The sequence below is a fragment of the Lepus europaeus genome, chromosome 9 (genome assembly GCF_033115175.1).
Source record: "Lepus europaeus isolate LE1 chromosome 9, mLepTim1.pri, whole genome shotgun sequence".
Classification (NCBI taxonomy): Eukaryota; Metazoa; Chordata; class Mammalia; order Lagomorpha; family Leporidae; genus Lepus; species Lepus europaeus.
The window spans coordinates 109,674,607-109,694,196 of NC_084835.1; the positions used below are offsets into that span (position 1 = coordinate 109,674,607).

The window sequence follows — 19,590 nt, forward strand, 5'->3', positions numbered from 1 at the left end:
GCCGGCCGCGGCGGCCATTGGAGGGTGAACCAACGGCAAAGGAAGACCTTTCTCTCTGTCTCTCTCTCTCTCACTATCCACTCTGCCTGTCAAAAAAAAAAAAAAAAAAACCCATAAAATTTTCATGTGATTCCTAGATGTTGACCAAGAAGAACTGAAAACAAGGACTCAGACAGATACCTGTGTGCCAGTATTTATTGCGGTGTTGTTCACAATAACCCCAGGCCAACTGTCCATCAAAAGATGAGTGGGTGAACAAAATGTAGTATTCATGCAATGGAACATTATTCAGCCATTAAAAGGAATACTGTTCTGATGACCCATGACACTGAATGGGTGAACCTTGAAATAAGTGAAATATGTGAAATAAGCAGATGCATGAGGCTAAGTGTTGTATGATTCCGCTATGCGTAGTCAGATCGTAGAGACAGGCGGAGCATGGTGGTTGTCAGGGGCTGGCGGTGGCGGAGATCCTGTTTGGGTGTTGAAAATGTCCTGGAGAATGGCAGTGATCGTTTCACAGTCCTGCGACTGTCCTTACTATCGCTGGATTATACACTTTCAACGGTGAAAATGGCGAATTTCACAAGGAAATGTTTTAGTGCAATAAAATGTTTCTTAAATTACCCCCAAGGCATCAGACAAGCCCAATTCAGCCTTTTACAACGGGAGCCAGGCCTTTCTTGCCTCTCTGACGTGAGGGGCCCGTGTGCGTGTGCCTGTGCCTGTGTGTGTGCGTGTGCTTGGGCCAGCTCTCTGGGTCTGCACTCCCTCCATGAGCTCTGTTCTTGTCTCAACGGACTTTGCACCTTTTCGTGCCCTTCCTCATCCGAGCACTCCTTAAACATGTTTCATTGTCCTATTGAAAAAAAAAGGATCCTCCCTTTCTTCTACAACTTCTAAGGTTCCCCACCTTTCCCCACTATTAGAATAAACCTGGGCTCCTGGCCAGGCTGCCCGCCTTGCGCTCGCTCACCTTTCATTTCCCTCCCTCCCTCCCTCCCTGGCTCCAGCGTCCCTCCTTCCACTTCTCCCCGCTGCCCCGCCATGCCCTCTGACCCTGCCGCCTCAGGTGCCTCCTCATTCTTTCCCACGGTTATTGTCCCCAACCCATCCAAAGAGGGGGACGATGCAGACACCAGGCAGAGGGCTCTAAGCTGCGTGCCCCCTCCTTCCCTGTCCATGATCCGTGAAGCCAGAGTTCAGGGCTTTAGTGGAGCCGAGATCTCCAGAACTTTCCAACACACTGGTGTTTGCGCTGCACGTGGAACTCTTCCAGTTTTCTTTCCTTGCTGTCTCTGTGGCCACCTCTCCCAGCACCCACATCGCTGAGGACAGGAACAGTCCCTGCCTCTGGCCCTGCACCTGACAGTACCTGAGCCAGCCTATGAGCCAGCGTTCAGTCACGATGCCCTTGATGGTGTGCTGGCAGCAGAGCTGTTTGAAGACATTGATGCTTTCTGTCGTTAAACCCTGAGCCAGACCAAAATGTGTCTTCTGGTCTATATTCCAAGAAGATATTTGTCTTAAGATAAAGCTCTCACTACTCCTCTTGGGGGGAATGTGCTGCACACGGGAGGGGATTGGTTCATATTTATAATTTTCAATGATGCCAGTGAGAGTTGGCCAACCAGGAGGAATCCTTCAACTGGACTTCCAAACTCTCCTTGTCACTGGACATACATTCATAAAATGCATTTTAGAAATTCCCAAATTCTTTAATAGCAGATCAGTTTTTAAATTTGTTTGAAAGGCAGAGTGACAGAAACAGAGAAAGAGCTATTCTCTGATTCACTCCCCAAACGCCCGGAATAGCCGGGGCTGGATCAGGCCAAAGCCAGGAGCCAAGAGCTCAATCCACTTCTCCTACATGAGTGGCATGGAGAGCCTCAAGTACTTGAGCCTAACCTGCTGCCTCCCAGGGTGCACGTTAGCAAGAAGTTGAATCAGAAACAAAAGTGGGACTTGAACCCAAGCCCTCTGATATGGGACGTGGGTGTCCCAAGTGGCAGCTTGACCACTGTATCACGATGCCGACCCCCATGGCAGGTCCATCAGAATACACAGGGTACTTCAAAGGTTTGTGGAAAAATACAATTAATTATTTTGATGCAATTTTTTGAAGATTTATTTATTTATTTGAAAGAGTTAGAGAGAGAGAGAGACAGCTTCCATCCTTTGGTTCACTCCCCAGATGACCACAATGGCCAGGGCTGAGACAGGCCAAAGCCAGGAGCTTCATCTGCATCTCCCACATGGGTGCAGGGGCCCAGGTACTTGAACTATCTTCTGCTGCTTTCCCAGGCCATAGCAGGGAACTGGATTGGAGGTGGAGCAGCTGGGACACAAACTAGAGCCCATATGAGATGCCAGCATCTGAGGTAGCAGCTTAACCTGCTATGCTACAACGCCGGCCCCAGCTCCTATGCAAAAGATTTTTGAAATCCATACATCGTTTTTTCATAATATACATTTCCATGAAGTTGTTGAAGACCCCCCTCATATTGCTGTGACTGTCACAATTCTCTTTACAGTCTCTTCAAATGAGCTAAACACACCTTTTCCTATTATATGAGTAACAGAACACTTGAGCCTTCCTTTTGGAAGCAGTATTTTTTTTCCAAGAGCTATGTGTCAGATATATTTCTTTGAAATGAATTCTATTTTAAACACTCAGGGAATTTTTTGCTAACTCCTCTGACTCCCTGGATTTGCTGCTGTTGTGACCTGGGCCACAGACCCAGCCAGTATAACTTAGGGTCTCCAAGTTGTTGTTGTTGTTGTTGTTTTAAGACAATCTGAGAGAACTTTCTTTTAAAAAATTTATTTATTCACTTGTGAGGCAGAGTTACAGAGGGAGAGAGAGAGAGAGAGAGAGAGAGAGAGAGTTAGCTCTTCTATCTACTGGTTCACTCCCCAGATGGCCTCAATGGCCAGGGCTGGCTCAAGCCAATGCCAGTAGCCAGGAGCTTCATCCAGGTCTCCAATATGGGAGTTAGGGGTCATCTTCTGCTGCCTTCCCAGGCACATTAGCAGGGGGCTAGATCACAAGTGGAGCAGCCAGGACGATAACTGGTGCCCACAAGGGATGCTGGCGTCGCAGGCAGTGGCTTTCGCTGCTATACCACAATGCCAGCCTTGGGTCTCGAAGTGTTCCATGAGTCCCACAGCACGCTGGTTTCCCAGGTTGGGTGAACACACTCCAGAGAGTGCCAGGTGATCCACTGGGGTGTACGGGTGATCCGCAGACACTGCTGCTTTGTTCTCGTTGTCTCTTTAATTCATAACACACTGTCTTCCTGAGTACCTGGGCAGAGCTGATCTGAAGCATGACATGCAAAGCTTTGGTTTGTACAGAAGAAAAATGAATGCAATTTTCTCTGTAAGTCTGTAAGCTAGACATTTTATCTGTGCAGTTTATTTAAAATGAGAATGTCTGGAAGGGCCTTTGGTCATAACTCGATTATGTGCTGTTAGCAGAATCTCACGGCCGCTTATCAGCGGCATTGAGGAAACAGTCTCTGTGCTCACCCAGGCGTGGCTCACGTAACCGAACCCCCAGACAGAAAAACCACCGCCGTGACTCGGGTCACGTGTCACAGTCTCACAGCCATGCCTCAGCTTTCCAATCCCATGAGAAAGCACTTCTTTATTTGACATCAAACTTTTTTTTTTTTTTTTTTTTTTTTTTTAAGAAAAACCCACCTCTTTGATGAAAAATCCTTTTTCCCATCATGCAACCGAACACTCTGCTGTGCAGCTCTTGGTCGTCATGGCCGGGTTAAATATCATGAGAAAGGCACACCCAGAGAACTGTCAGGTCTTGGGATCCTTTTCAGGTCCCCTGTCTCTCGTTTCCACCTTCTGCCCCTTTCTGCTGACCCCAGCTTCCGTTCCTAGCTCAGGAAACGATTGGTTGTTTGCCTGCTGATCTTCTCAGGTGTGAGCCGTAGAATCCCTCCCTCCGTGGCTGCAGACCACCGTGCAGAGTGGTCTTCATCCTCCCCATAAACCTACTAGAAACTTCTTCAGCCTCAAGGCGAGAAAGCAGAACCTTGGTGGTTATGGGCGCTTGCCGGTTGTGTCTGCACTGTCACGGCTGACGTGTGCAGTGAGGTGGGCATGGTTATTAGCCACATTTTACATGCCGGGACACTGAGGCTTAGAATTGCTTTTTCGAAACTTCACAGTGTAGACAAGAAGATGGTTTTCTTAAGGAAATGCCAGGCATTGTTCTGCTCAGACAAAGCTGAGAGCTTCAAAGAGAATAATCCCCCTGCAGCCCACCATTGCCCACCTGCAGGGACTGCCCCTGCCCACCCTTGTCCCCTGCACGCCAGGTACTCTGTCCCTTCCTGCAGCCCAAGTTATCCAGGCCTCTGCCTCTGTCACACTATAATTCCTGCATTCTATCAGATCAAACTTTATTTTAATTGCAATTCCATTTTTGTTTTTTCTTACAACCTGCCCTACCTGGCTTCTGGACTACAAATGATTCCTTTATCATTTCCACTCGCAGTTATGAACATTTAGCTGAGAAGCGTGATGGTGGACTGGTTTCTGTCCATTGAGAGACATACAACAGGATACCAAAGTCAACTAGAGTCTGGAGTCTCCAGTGGGTGTTTGGGGCAGCAAGTCAGCTACCACTTGCGATGCCCACATCCCATACTGACGTGACTGGCTCCGAGTCCTGGCTCCACACCACACTCCAGATTCCTGCTTATGTGCACCCTGGGAGGCAGCAGGTGAAGGCTCAGTTACTGGGGTCCCTGTCACCCGCACAGGAGATCTAGATCAAATTCTGGACTCCTGACATCTGGAAGCTTCTAGAGAAAGCAGCTAAGAAAGGAATAAACCTGCAGAGATGCCCCAGAACATCTGGGTTTAAAAGTCTGCACTTCCACCCATTAATTGACATATCTGTAAGGGGCGCCTTTGGACGTTCTTCCTGGCCCATCTTCCTAGCTAGCTGGCTGGAAAAAGAAGAATTTAAAGAAATGGACAAGATGTAAGAGCATCCGTTCACGTGTACAGCCCTCCGATATATTAGTGTGACCTTGCGTCTGTTTACTTACTTAGCAGAGCCAAGTCCTTCAGAGAGAAATAATTTCTTAGTGTGAGACCATAGCAATAAAGGCGCTCTGTTAATGTTCAGGGACACGTATCACTGGTAGTTTATTTGTGTTCTATTTTTCTTTAAGGGTTTTTTTTTTTTTTCCCAAGGGTAGCAGGACGATTAAGTGAAGTGTTGTTTTCACATTTGAAAGTTCCTCTCTTAACAAAAACCACATCTTTCAGTTCTACTGTAATAGTCAGAAATTTGATATCATCCGAACTGAAATCATAGCCAAATTCTCAAGTATAGTCACGGATGATATTTTGTAAAATAAAATCTCTGGAAAATCCCTGATGTGTTCTTTGGGGTAAGGTTCTTTCCCTCTGATTTGACACAGAGGCCTGAGGCTCTTTTTGCTCAGTGGTTGTATGTCAGCGTGAATTTTCAGTAGAGTGAGAAAGTAACCTTGGCCCCTGTAATGACGTTCACCTTGACGGGCTGATAACAACATTGACGGGCTGATAACAACATAAAAACAGCTATTGGAGGCCAGCCTCCCCAGAGGATTCCACACCCACCCGATCCGTTTGTCTCTGCTGCTCCATTGGCAGACATGTTACGTTTCCTTCACTTACAGTTTTTTGGATTTTGCCCCAATATGGCTTTGCATAGGGAAATAAATCCACATAATTTTATAAAGAGAATTTTTATTTACAATGTATGATCTCCGCCTTTGCTCCCAAAGTTTCCCACAGACTGTGGATACACTTGTTTTCAGTGTATCAGCCATCAAGACAAACAGCAGCCTGTGTACCCTGAAACAGGTGCACACAAAACACAAGAGAGTGAGGCAAAAGAAGTGCCTTCAATCAGGTGCATCCTCCTGCCTCTCCACTCTCCTCTCTAGCCTCTGAGGCTTCCTGGGGGGCATCGTATGTGTAGGAAGTGTTTGCCATACACACACTCTTCCTGTCCTTACTAACTCAGGGGAAATATTCGAAAAAACAATGGTTGGGGGCTGGTGGGCTTTTGCTACAGCGGTCAAGCCACCTCTTGGGATGCTAGCATCCCCTTTAGGGTACCTAGGTTTGAGTCCTGGCTCCGCTCTGGAGTCCAGCTTCCTGCTAATGCACACCCTGAAGGCAGTGATGGCTCGAGTGTTCGGGTCCCCACCACCTACCTGGGAGATCTGGATTGAGTTCCCAGCTTCCAACTTCGGCCTGGCCCCATCTGGCTATTGTGGACATTTGAGGAAGTAAACCAGCAGATAAGATCACTATCTCTCTCTCTCTCCCACCCTTCAGTTTCCCAGACTTACTTTTACTTAACCCCAAACCACATTTCTGTAAATGCACATACATAGGTAAGTTGCCTCTTAAGTCATGTAAGTACAGATGAGCATCCCTGATCTAGAAGTCCAAAAACTGGAGTGCTCCACACTCAGAAACATTTTGATCACCAGCGTGAAATGTGAAACGTTTTGGATTTCAGAGCATTTCAGATTTTGGATTTTCCAACTGGAGATGCTCCCCTGGTAAGGCTGATGGTAACGTTCCAAGCGGAAAAGCTCTGAGACCTGAAACGCTTCTGGTCCCAAGTGTTTCACATAAGGGAAACCCAACCTGAATCGCCATGTTGAAGATCAGAACGTGTACTGCTGAGTATACCTTGTACCTGTAGAACAAAGTAGATTTCTGCTTAAGCTGGACCTTACGTGAGATTAAATCCATAATGTTCTGCCTCACCATGGCACATTTTCCCAATAGCAAAATTGCTGCTGCCCCTTAAAAGTTGCATCAAGGAGACATGTCAGCTGGAGGGTGATGACAGTGTTCCGGAATGAGATAGCAATGGTGATTGTATAACTGTGACTTTACTAAAATTCACTGAATGGTATGCTTTAAAAGGCTTAATTTTATGGTGTGTGGTTTAATCACATTTTTTTTTTTTAAAGGCATGGCTGGGTGAAAAGTTTTAATAAGGAAAAAGCTTAGAAGAGAGAAATGGATTTTAATCTGTGAAAATCTGTTTAAATTAGGACAGGTGGTCACTTGGGAAGCAGGGATTCCTCATTTTTGCAAGGAGGCATAAGGCTCCCGGCAGCCGCAGGAAGGAGGGAGTGAATCACAGCCGAGCTCCTGACTGTGGAAGCAAATAGGCCAAATGCTCAGGTCAGGTGACGCTCAGGGCGCAGCCAGTAGCATCTGACGGGGCTCCTCACCAGCTGCTGCAGGGGGAGCCCTTTTAGCAAATTCCCCCTAAAAAGTACCTTTCTGTGTGTGTAACGCAGACCCAGACGAGTGTGTGCTTATCTTTCGGAGACTTGCAGCTTTCTTTGGGGTCAGAAGCAATTGATAACCTTTGCCATCTGCAGTGGGGACAGACCACACGTGTATGCTCCTTCCCCTTGGCATTGGCCTTGGGGCCATCTCCGCACAGCCTCAGGCCCACAGGGATCCTGTCGAGTGTCGTACTGCCATCTCCGCACAGCCCCAGGCCCACAGGGATCCTGTCGAGTGTAGTACTGCCATCTCCGCACAGCCCCAGGCCCACAGGGACCCTGTCGAGTGTCGTCCTGCCATCTCCGCACAGCCCCAGGCCCACAGGGACCCTGTCGAGTGTCGCCCTGCCATCTCCGCACAGCCCCAGGCCCACAGGGACCCTGTCGAGTGTCGCCCTGCCATCTCCGCACAGCCCCAGGCCCACAGGGACCCTGTCGAGTGTCGTCCTGCCATCTCCGCACAGCCCCAGGCCCACAGGGACCCTGTCGAGTGTCGCACTGCCATCTCCGCACAGCCCCAGGCCCACAGGGACCCTGTCGAGTGTCGCACTGCCATCTCCGCACAGCCCCAGGCCCACAGGGACCCTGTCGAGTGTCGTACTGCCATCTCCGCACAGCCCCAGGCCCACAGGGACCCTGTCGAGTGTCGTACTGCCTTGCCTCAGCTCCGCTCTCTCCTGGGTGCATGAGTGACCATGCCAGGCACAGAAGAGCAGCATCTGCCCCTGGGGAACCAGTGTCCTATAAAGCAAAGAGAAAGGGAGTGTGCAGTGCTTTCTTTTCTTTTTTCTTCATGATTATTTATTTGAAAGGTGGAGTTAGAAGGAGAGAAAGAGAGAGAGAGAGCTTCAATTCATTGAGTCTAGAGGGAGAAAGAGAGCTTCAGTTCATTGCCCAAATTGCTACTACATCCAGGGCTGGGGCAGGCTGAAGCCAGGAGCCTGGAACTCCATGCAGGTATCCCATGTGTATGGAAGGGGCCTAGCACATGGGCCATCATCCACTGCCTTCCCAGGTGCATTAGCAGGGAGCTGGATTGGAAGTGGAGCAGGATGCCAGCTTTGTAGGTGGCAACTTAACGCATCGTAATGCCAGCCCTGCAGTGGTTTCTTTTGAGTCATTATTTTTTTAAAAAATTTATTTGTTTATTTGAGAGGCAGATTTAGAGAGAGAGAGAGACAAAAAGAGAGGTCTTCCATCCACTGGTTCACTCCCTAAATGACCACAATGGCCAGAGCTGGGCCAATCCAAAGCCAGGAGTCAGGAGCTTCTTCTGGGTCCCCTACATGAATGCAGAGGCCTAAGCACTTGGGCCATCTTCCACTGCTTTCCCAGGCCATTAGCTGAGAGCTGGATCAGAAGAGGAGCAGATGGGATGGGAACCAGCGCCACAGGCGGAGGCTTAACCTACTATGCACAGTGCTAGCCCAAATTTTTGTTTTTTATTTGAAAGGCAGAGTTAGAGGAGGAGAGACAGGGTGATCTATCTGCTGATTCACCCTCCAAATGGGTACAATGGCGGGCTGGGCCAGACCAAAGCCAGGAGCCCCCATGTGGTTGCAGGGGCCTGAGGACCATTGTCCACTACTTTCCTAGGTGCATCAGTAGGGAGCTGGATGGGAAGTTGAACAGCTGGGTCTTGAACTGGTGCTCATATGGGATGCCAGCATTGCAGGTGAACGCTTAAACTGCTATGCCACAACCCTGGCCCCAAGTCATTCTTTGCAGTGTCCCCTGGACTGTCTGTGGTGTCCATGGGAAATGTTAGCTGTGCCCAGGAAGCAAGTCCAAGTGCAACACTCCTGCACACATTGCTCCAGTAACACATGGATTTTCTCAGCCTCCCCCCAGCCGCCGCCATGTGTTCCTGCTCCAATCCCCCACCCTCAATCCTTGGTGAGAGGGGCCCATGTGGGCTGCTTCTCCCACCCCCACTCTGCTGGGTGGGTGCTTCCTCCCACGATTGAGAGGTTTTGAGGATGCGTGGCATCTTCTAAGCTATTTTATTTCCCCACCTTGAGACCTCTCCTATGCAGATGAAGCCGCCCTGGACCTTGGCCCAGCTCTGACCGCCTTCGTTGTCATCTCCCACCTCTGCTCGGCCGACACTGGCCTCCAGATGCACTGATGGTTCCTTACTGCCCTTTCCCACCTCTCTGCCTCTGTGCCCCCCGCTGCCTCCTCCGGCCAGTTCCTGTGTCCTCATCTGGCTGATTCCTGCGGATCAGGAAGCAGGCCCTGGCAGCCTTCTGCCTGGGTGGTAGCACCACCCGGTGGAGGTGTGCCGGTCGGCACCCCACTGGCCTGCAGGAGCCCTGGCGTGCGGTGTACACGCGCTGAGGTCTGTTCGGCCAACCCAATCTGTTCCCTTTGTAACCTGAGTGTTTGTTGTTCTCACCCTGAGAGAGCTCAGAAGGAAAAGAGCTTTCCTGCCGCAAACTGATAAGAATCTCCGGGGCTTCTAGGGGACTGTCTTGTTTTATTGTTTTACTTTGCTGGGCAGATTCAGAGATTAGTATTTGTATTAGAATCGGACTGTTTTGAACCAGAAAGGAAATGGAAGCTCAAACAGTGACTTGCCCAGAGTCCCTGGGACAGCAGGCTGGCACTCAGCACACCCAGAGCATACAACACCTTGCTGTCCCCATGTTGACCAGTTCTCCGCACGTTTAGCATTTGAAGAGGCAGGCAGTGTGGAGCAGCATGTCAAAGTCAGAGGGGACTTGTAAGACCGACCTTGCCATCCCGCGGAACGGTCACTTTAGGGGGGCTCAGCCTAGCGGCCACGACCTAACCCCACAGAAGAGGAACCGCTCTGCTGTGGCTGGTATCAAGCAGTTTGCAACTTTCAGTGTATAATATGTGAACTGCGTCTAATCTGTCCTACAACCATGAGTGTGCTTCAAGAGGCTCCCAGCCTTGAATTAAAATGTAGGTTTCATGAGCTCATAGAAGGAAACAGGAAAGGGCCGTTTGGGAGGTCGTCTTCCATCCCGCAGTCAGGAGGGTTTATGCTCTGTTTCAGTGCTGTTTAGCGCAGTTCACTTTCTGCTGGGTCCAGGAGGAACCTGTGAGTGAGTAATCTCTGCCAACATCCATTTCCCTTTCAGGTGAGTCTGCAGGTGGCTCCTCCCTGCGCCAGCGACAGGCATTATGAACACGCCGGGCGGTGCTGCCGCAAGTGCGAACCAGGTACCCCTGCTGCTGAGCCGCCTCCACTGCCCCTCAGGAGGGCGGGGGGGCTGTCGTGGGGATGACTAAGGAAGTGGGGTGGCCTTTGCACGGGTGCTGGGTAGTCATGCCTGTCCCTCTTTGCTCAATAGATAAAATCTCTTCAAAGTCAAAACCAGCTTCAGAAACTGGTGCTTAATCTGGTGCCACGACACAGCTTTGCCAAAACACCGTTCTTTGGGCAGGCAAGGAAGATTTTTGAAGAGCATATTTTAGCACCTTATGCTTCAAGCTCTCAAAATGTGAGCTGCAGCTCTTAAACTTGTTTGCACAGAAATTCTATTTAGGGATAACCACTTTGGAATTGCCGCTGCTAAAAAAGAAATGGCCTGCACCCCAGTAATAGCTCCTCCACCTACCTGCTGAGGGCAGAGGAGGACGGGCGAGCCCCTTCCCAGCGCTGCTCTGCCAGAACCTGGCCCGGCACTCCTCAGCCCACGGAGTCCTGCCTCGCTTGTTGTTCAGTGAGGGAGGAAAAGCTGGGTTACCTTACGAGGGCTATTTAAAAGGTTTGTGAAAAAATGCATATTGCAACCAGATAAATTTACCTTTTAATTCCATTTTCTATGAACTTTTAAAAATATTCTCATATACTAAGACTTTTTGGATATGTTAGCTACAAATATTTCTTGGGCAGAACCAAGATCTGGTGATTTTCAAGGGTGTGTGTGTGTGTGAGAGAGAGAGAGAGAGAGGGAGGGAGGGAGGGAGGGAGGGAGGGAGACAGACTGACTCTTGGTCAAATTAAGCTAACCATGAGCCCATAGCGTATGTAAGACACAAGACGTCACCTCTGCGGACGGGAAGCAGAGAGTTTGACGATGGGAGAGGGAATGGATCATGAGTTCCTGTTCCTCTTGCTTAGCCCCCTATTTCCTGAGTGGGTCCCAGGGACCCTCTCATGTTCTGTAAGACCCAGCCAAAATAACAGCTCTGCTCTTTAGCTCTGTGTTGGGGTGCAGAGGGTAGTTGGCCTTTTCCCTGGAGAGAGCACTGTCACCAGGACAGGTTATTCTAGCCGGCTGAGGGGCCTGAGGCGCTCAGGTCGGACACTCCCTGTGCCGCAGGGCCTCACGTCATGTTCGTGTCACCCTTGGGGGCCTCCTGTGATCAGGGTCATGTGCATCTGTGTGGTAGGTTGGCACATTTGTTGTTGTTGCTTTGTGTTGTTTGTTGTTGTTCTGACTGGTGCATTTTCCCCTTCTGCTTTAAGGAAAGTACTTGTCTTCTAAATGCACTGCTACCACTGAGAGTGTGTGTCTGTCCTGTGGCCCGGATGAATACCTGGACACCTGGAACGAAGAAGATAAATGCTTGCTGCATAAAGTTTGTGACACTGGTGAGTTAGTCGTGGAAACTCTGAGTTCATCTTGTTTTTCACTCAGATCGTCTCTTCTAGATAAACATTTTTAGGTACAGTCAGTGGTGTTTCTTTTAGGGGCACAGGAAAAAGTTATGTGTTTTATATCCCTGAAGCCCTGTGCTAAAATTCTACCTTTAGAACTTGTGCCTTGGAATGTGTTTGTGTTGCAGTTTAATCGTGGAACCCATCTTACAGGGGACAGCCTTCCCACGATGTTGTGTCAACAATACCCCAGACACAGCCATGGTCATCCATACGCGTGCTCACACATATCACTGTGTAGGTGAAAAGTGGACTCTCTGAGAGGTTGAATGACTTCTCCAAGGTTAACAGAGGAAAAACAGGACTCAAACCAGAACTTCTGCCTCTTCAACCTTTTCCTAAACCATGAATGTTTTATTAACTCTAAAGTTTGACGGCCTTACCAGACCACCATCCACCATCCCTGTTCTTTGGCCTTGAATATTTTTTTTTTTGACAGGCAGAGTGGACAGTGAGAGAGAGACAGAGAGAAAGGTCTTCCTTTTGCCATTGGTTCACCCTCCAATGGCCGCCGCGGTAGGCGCGCTGCGGCCGGCGCACCGTGCTGATCCGATGGCAGGAGCCAGGTGCTTCTCCTGGTCTCCCATGGGGTGCAGGGCCCAAGCACTTGGGCCATCCTCCACTGCACTCCCTGGCCACAGCAGAGAGCTGGCCTGGAAGAGGGGCAACCGGGACAGGATCGGTGCCCCGACCGGGACTAGAACCTGGTGTGCCGGCGCCACAAGGCGGAGGATTAGCCTAGTGAGCCACAGTGCCGGCCTGGCCTTGAATATTTTTAAAAATCAGATCAAGCTAAGAGAGAGAGAGAGGCGGTCTCATCTACTGGTTTATGCCCCAAATGCCTTCAGTGACTCTCGGGGCAGAAGCTAGGAGCTAGGATCCCAATCCAGGTCTCCCAGGGGCAGCAGGGACCCAGGTGAGTGAGCCAGACACGTTCCTGTCCAGATTCTACATTAGCAGGAACCTGGAATCAGGGCCGGAGCACGGAATCACAACCAGGTACTACTCTAGTGGAGGATGCAGGCCGCTGAACACAACCAGGAATCTTAGCCACTAAATGCCAGCTAAATGCCAGCCCCGGCAAGAGCTCTCTTGCTTCCAAGCTTACCTTGGACATTTTCGTGAACACTTCATTTAGCAACCTCAGTGTGGGTGGCAGGGAGGAGGCTCATAGGCTGCTGAAGTGATCCTTGTTTATAGGTTTTCATTTCCATTGGACAGAAGTAAAAATTAAGTATTTTTTAACACTATTTTTCTGATGTGTTCAAGACAACTGGCAGAGACTTTAGTTGGAGAATGTAACATGGAAAGTCCACTGAGCAGAAGCATCTGATCGGGTCTTTTTTATTTCCCACAGCTTAGTAATGACCTTGACTCATTGCTGTCTCTTGGAAACAAACATTCATTCTGTCTACTGCCAAAATTGATTAAAGCCAAAAACCTGGTACATGAAGATATTTTTAAACATGCCTAAGTTATTCCTCACCTCACTGGCTTCCATTCTGTTGCATCTGAGTAGGACACTGGGAACACTTAGAAATTTGCAGAGAGGTGACACGCACCCATGTCTGTCCCATGCACTGTCTATCGGCCTTGGTGCCGCAGAGCTGTGCTGCCCCTCAGAAAGTGGGCACAAAAGGGAGTGGGGACGTCTCCAGGTTCACCGCGCTCTGCTCTAGGAAGAATGGAAGTAGGCAGTGACCCCTCCCTGCTGGGGGTAACTTGAGCCAATGAAAGAGGGAAGAATTTTCTGGTTTGTTTGTTTCTTTTGCCCTGGAAACTCATCTAAGGATTCTCAGATATAAAGGACAAGGGCCATGTGGACAGTCTAGATGAGATGGAGTCTTGGAAGGGGACAAGGCTACTTCCGATGTAGTATGCATCTGTGTGAGTGCGCGCGCACACACACACACAGTCACAGTTGATTCTATAAAGTCATCACACACAATGAATTAGCAAATCCTGAACCACTGCCCCGAGGGGAAGTACAGGGTCAGGTTCCCGTGAGCCTCTGGCTGCTACATTTTCTTCAACCAATCAACACATAACCTTTTGCGTTTCCATTTAGAGATGCCTATTTGAGATACTTTTTGTGACCGATTACCATGGCGTTCATGAGCAACATTGCTGTGACTCGGGCCTGAATGAAGCTTAGCCACACTAGATACTTTCTGCAGAAGGTGCGAGGCACATCACAGCCTTGTCACACTTAGGAACAGTGGCGGATGCGTTAGCATGCCACTTGGCTGTTTAAATAGGGAAGTCACCAACAAAGCACAACATTGAGAAGAACATGGCGCTGCGTATACAGAGAGAATGTTTGTTTATAGCGGGAGCTGAAAGCAAGATGGCAGACTGTTGCGTGTGTGGCCTCAGCTGCAACGCTGCGTGTGGCACGGCTCAGAAACGCACATGGTTCCGTGCGTGTCCACAGCTGCTTGTGAAAGGGCCGAGTGGGTGAATTCACAAGCTGGATCGACAGATGGCTGTGTCTCTGTGTGTGTGGTTTGTAATAGATGAAGTCGCATGTACTGGTATCCTAGAAAAAGTGAAGGGGCCAGGAGATTTGGGTAGGAAGGCAAGCACTCTGTTTGGGGAGAGATGGGTTCCCCAGCCTAACCTGCCCGCCTCTTCGCTCTCTGCCAGCTACACACACAGCGACCCCTGTTTTCACCCTGGGAACCTAAAGGATCTCCAGAAAACCTATTCTCTTAGGTCCCATCTATTAAAAATATTAAGAATATTTATGAGATTTTAATTTACTGAAAATCAAGACGCCACGTGCCGGTTCGGCCGTTTTGCACTCGCCGAAATATAAAACACTCATGAATTCCCGCTTCCACAGTCTTGCTACTAACATGAAAACTGATTGTTAAAAGCTCACAAAACTGAATTATTAGAGAGAAACCCATGGGAGGTTCTGGTGCCAGCACAGGAAGTGGGAGGAGGAACTTGGAAGTTCCTCAAACCGAGTGGCCTGCGTGATTCAGAATGCAAGAACCAGGCAGGCGCTGCGTCTGGGTCATTTAGGGGTGGCTGTGGGACAGCACAGTGCCACGGACGGTGCGTCACTGGCCGCTGACTTGTCGTTTGTCGCCCACAGGCAAGGCCCTGGTGGCCGTGGACCCCGGCAACCGCACGGCCCCGCGACGCTGCGCCTGCACGGCCGGGTACCACTGGAGCCAGGACTGCGAGTGCTGCCGCCGCAACGCCGAGTGCGCCCCGGGCTTCGGCGCCCAGCACCCCTGTACGGTTCGATGCGCTCTGTGCCTTCCTTCTGAGCCGTGGGGTTTAGCCCAGGGCAAAGCGCAGACACACACACACACACACACACCTTAGAGTAATTTCGGAAAAACCATTCACATCCAGGCACATTTTTACGTCAACCTCTCAAAAATTTTTCTTACAAATCTCGATTGCTATGGACTTGGTTCCTGGAGAATTAATTGCAGCAACACACATACAAAAATTCACTGGAATCTAAACACCACGGGACCCACTGTCATCCATTATAAAAAATGCTCTAATCACATTTAACTGCAACGAATTTTACATAGTTTCTTTCTGTGGTTTGACTTGTGTCCATTCCACCTCCACCACGGAATTTTATCCATATTATATATATTGTATAATATATACAACTATATATTATATATGTATATATATATATATATATATATATATATATATATATGAAATGTAGAGTGACAGTGAGAAAGGGAGAGAGAGAAAAAAAAATGCTCCATCTGCTGGTTCACTCCCCAAATGGCCGCAAAGGCTGGGGCTGGACCAGGCCAAAGCCAGAAACCCAGAACTCCATCTGGGTCTCCCACGTGACTGGCAGGGGCCCAACTACTTGGCCCATCTTATGCTGCTTTCCCAAGGGCATTAGCAGGGAGTTGGACCAAAGCAGAGCAGCCAGGACTGATGGATGCTGGCTTGTCTGGTGGCAGCTTAACCCACTGTACCACAATGCCAGCCCCTATATTTTTATGTTTGAAGGGCTTCTACTAATCACCTTTTATTATTCTTTTATATCAAAAATGTACATTTATTTGAAATTTCAAGTTTAAAAAATTCCCTGTGACTCAAGTTTCTCAGGGTTAAAAATATTTCTACCGAGTTGTTACTATATTTATTATTACAAAGTGGTAAAAAATGAATGTTATATTTTGCTATATTATAATCATAAAAATAAAAGCATTTGAACTGCATAATGAGTGGGAGGTTTTTCCAATTCACATTTTCATTGCTGAATATTATGTACTGCTAAAATGTGACAGGATTCAACATAAATTTATTTATACTTCTTGCTGTTACATAGATAAGAAATTGATTCACATAAATACTAAATGGTTAAGGAAAAACTTCAGTCCCTCAATTCTTCTAGCACCATCTGAGTTTTGTGCCCAGGGTCATAAGTGATATGACATACGAAGTTATCTTTAATGATCCAAATGCATTTTTTAATTTTGTTGAAAGTGAAGAAACAGAAATCCTTTTTTTGATTTGCAAAAGTATTTCTTAGAGTAATTTGCTTTCCTGACTTCCAGAAAGTATAACAAAGTAGTTTTTTGGAGACATAGTAAGTGATTGTGGGTGTTAATCTCTCACTTAGAGGCAAACTTGTTTTAACCTAAAACACTTGGACAGGGTTGGGAGAATTGAAATATGATTTATTTCATTGCATATTGACAGGAGACTCTCTCACAGAGACTAACCAATACAGGGAGTCCTTGTTACTGAACGTATGGGCTGAAGCAGACATGCTTTAGCCTGGACAGAGTGCAGCTTGGCTTTTTGATTATTAAAGTCTCTCAGTCACAGCCAGTTCCCTCTGGATTGTGACTGACAGACAAGGCATAGTGCCTTCCTGCAAGTTTGTCATCTGCATGCAATGGGGTGCTGCTGCCTGCAGGGTTCCTGGTGGATCTTTCCTTGCCTTGTACCTTTGTTTGTTTGTTTGTTTTTAAAGATTTATTAATTTATTTGAAAGTCAGAGTTACACGGAGAGAGAGGAGAGGCAGAGAGAGAGAGAGAGAGTCTTCCATCTGCTGGTCCACCTCACAACGGCTAGAGCTGTGTCGATCTGAAGCCAGGAGCCAGGAACTTCTTCCCGGTCTCCTACATGGGTGCAGGGGCCCAAGGACTTGAGTCATCTTCTACTGCTTTCTCAGGCCATAGCAGAGAGCTGAATTGGAAGTGGAGCAGTCGGGTCTCGAACCGGCGCCCATATGGGTTGTCGGCGCTTCAGGCCAGGGCATTAACCCGCTGCACCACAGCACCAGCCCCTGCCTTGTACCTTTGAATAATGCATTTTTTAACAAGAGGTGGAGGACAGAAGCAATGAGGTGGATGAATGAAAAATCTCATGCCTGCCCCATGTTGCAGTATCTGAATTCAGAACAACTCAGCATGGTCCCAAGTACCCCATTTCTATTGCCTCACATTTGCCTTTAGGAGCTAGGGAAAGACGAAGACTCCATCAGCGTGCTCTGGAGGCAGGAGCTTTGCCATCACTAATACATCACTCTGGCATCTCCAAGGCTTGGCACCATAGCAGGATTTGGGGTGGGTAAGAAGTGATCCATCTTTTGTAAGGTAGGAAAAGTGTGCTTGTGAGAACGAGAAGGGAAAGCAATCACAGGATGCAATGTAAGTCAAGGCTATGGGGAGGTACGTCCTTAAACCTTTGAAGGCCGGCTGGAGTCTCTGGTTTCTGAGAGCTGTTCACAATCTTCCAGACTGTGTCTATCTATTGAAAAGCCTTTGAATTAATGTAAGTTCTTGGATATTAACTGGACTTTCCTTAATAGTTTCAAGGCAAATCAAATTGCTAGATCAAAGAGCAGGTAGTCTACTTACTAAGACAAGCTGAAGAAATCAAGACTTTGCCTACCCAAATTCGGAAGGGAAAATTTTACTCCTTATTTTAGTGTTTATGAAAATAAATCACAGAAGCACCACTAATTTCAAGGATTATTTGTGGCCTGACTATGATACCACACAATGGCCAGTGTTCATTGCAGTTACCGAAGGGTCGCCACATGATGATCGAAGGATAGGTGACAGACACAGGAAGTCTGAGATTTTTCTTATTTTGATAATGCAGTACCTGAGGGTGATTGAGAGAGTTGAGTGAGGCTTACAGATGAGGATAAACTCCTGTTCCCAGCACTGTGAATTAAGGTGAGGGTCAAATCCATCCTATAACACATAGTTTATAAATAAAGCTTTATTGGAACACCAGTCACTTTTTTTTAACATATTGTCTGTGACTATGTTTGTGCTATGAGTAGTTGCAGCAAAGACTGTAAGGCCTCACAAAGCCCATGCTGTTTACTCTAAGGCCCTTTTCAGAAGAAGTTTGGAACCACCCTTGGTATAAGAGCAAGAGACCCATAGTTTTTTTGTTTGTTTGTTTGTTTTTGTAAGATTTATTTATTTGAAAGGCAGAGTGATATATAAAGAGATCATTCATCCACTGGTGCACTCCCCAAATGCCTACAACAGCCAGAGCACTGGCGGCGAGGACAGGGACGCGGGAGACAATAGGCAGACAGGGGCAGCTCCTCGCCTCTGGTCCCCTGGAACGCCACCCTGGCCGATCTCTAAGTGTTCTTGTTTGTTCTGTGTGCCTTGTTTTTGTCCGTTTGTTTTTCGACAGTGCAGCTCAACAAGGACACGGTGTGTAAGCCTTGCCAAGCCGGCTACTTCTCAGACACCTTTTCTGCCATGGACAGATGCAAACCCTGGACCAAGTAAGTGACCACCAAGGAGCTCAGTTTGTTGATTTTCAGCAGCTCAGCCGCCACCATCTCATCTGGGTGGAAAGCAAACAGGCTCTGTTTGCTGAGGCTTCCTTTCGAAGTCATGGTCAAAATGGAAAAGGCTTCAGTGCAGCTTGGGACAATAAACCAGTCAAGTCAACCGTGCAGCCTCACGTGGGACAGGAACTTCGCGTGACTTTTTTTTGGTTCCATGGACCACGGCTTACAGAGGCAGCTTCTTTTTTTCCTGGTCCTAAGCACATTTAGTTGGAAATGATTTATGACGTTTATTGTCATTCCATCAGTACCACTGCTTCTTCCAGCTTCCTAGCTTGGCTGGTTTATCCATCCAGAGATGTGCGTTGCTAATTGTGTGCATATAGAAGCCTCCTTTGTATATGCATGTTTGCATGCTGGAAGCACCCTGAGGATTTTTGCTGTGACCTATCTTGAAGTTCTTTCTATATTAGTCTTTCTGTCTTTGTGGTGATGTTCTACTCCCCGTAGGAGGCCCCAGGGATTTAAACCTTCGAGAGATGTGGGTTCCTGAACTAACGGAGCTGGCAGTGTAGTGGGACAAAGCCTGCGATTGCCTCTTAAAACAAGAACATGAAACCGCAGCACTTAACTACTTTCCCCCCACAGCTGTACCATCCTTGGAAAGATAGAAGAACGTCACGGGACGGAAAAATCAGATGTGGTTTGCAGTTCCTCTCTGCCATCTAGAAAGCCACCGAATGGTACGCCTGGGAGGGGCCTGGTGGTTGGTCGAGGGGCCCTGGGAAGCCGGCTCGTGTGCTCCCTCCTGAATCCCGTGGTCCCTCGGAAGGGCTCAGCGCTGCCT

General features: G+C 48.3%; 1 protein-coding gene across 1 annotated transcript in view; it reads left to right on the forward strand.

The window, feature by feature from the left end:
- The window catches only part of TNFRSF11A (TNF receptor superfamily member 11a), a 57,470-nt gene that overhangs the window by 15,833 nt on the left and 22,047 nt on the right, over positions 1-19,590 (forward strand). The window contains exons 2-6 of the mRNA XM_062200038.1: positions 10,451-10,532; positions 11,785-11,910; positions 15,080-15,223; positions 18,644-18,737; positions 19,392-19,486. Of these exons, the coding sequence (XP_062056022.1) occupies positions 10,451-10,532; positions 11,785-11,910; positions 15,080-15,223; positions 18,644-18,737; positions 19,392-19,486 (541 nt within the window). The remainder of the gene's footprint in view (positions 1-10,450; positions 10,533-11,784; positions 11,911-15,079; positions 15,224-18,643; positions 18,738-19,391; positions 19,487-19,590) is intronic.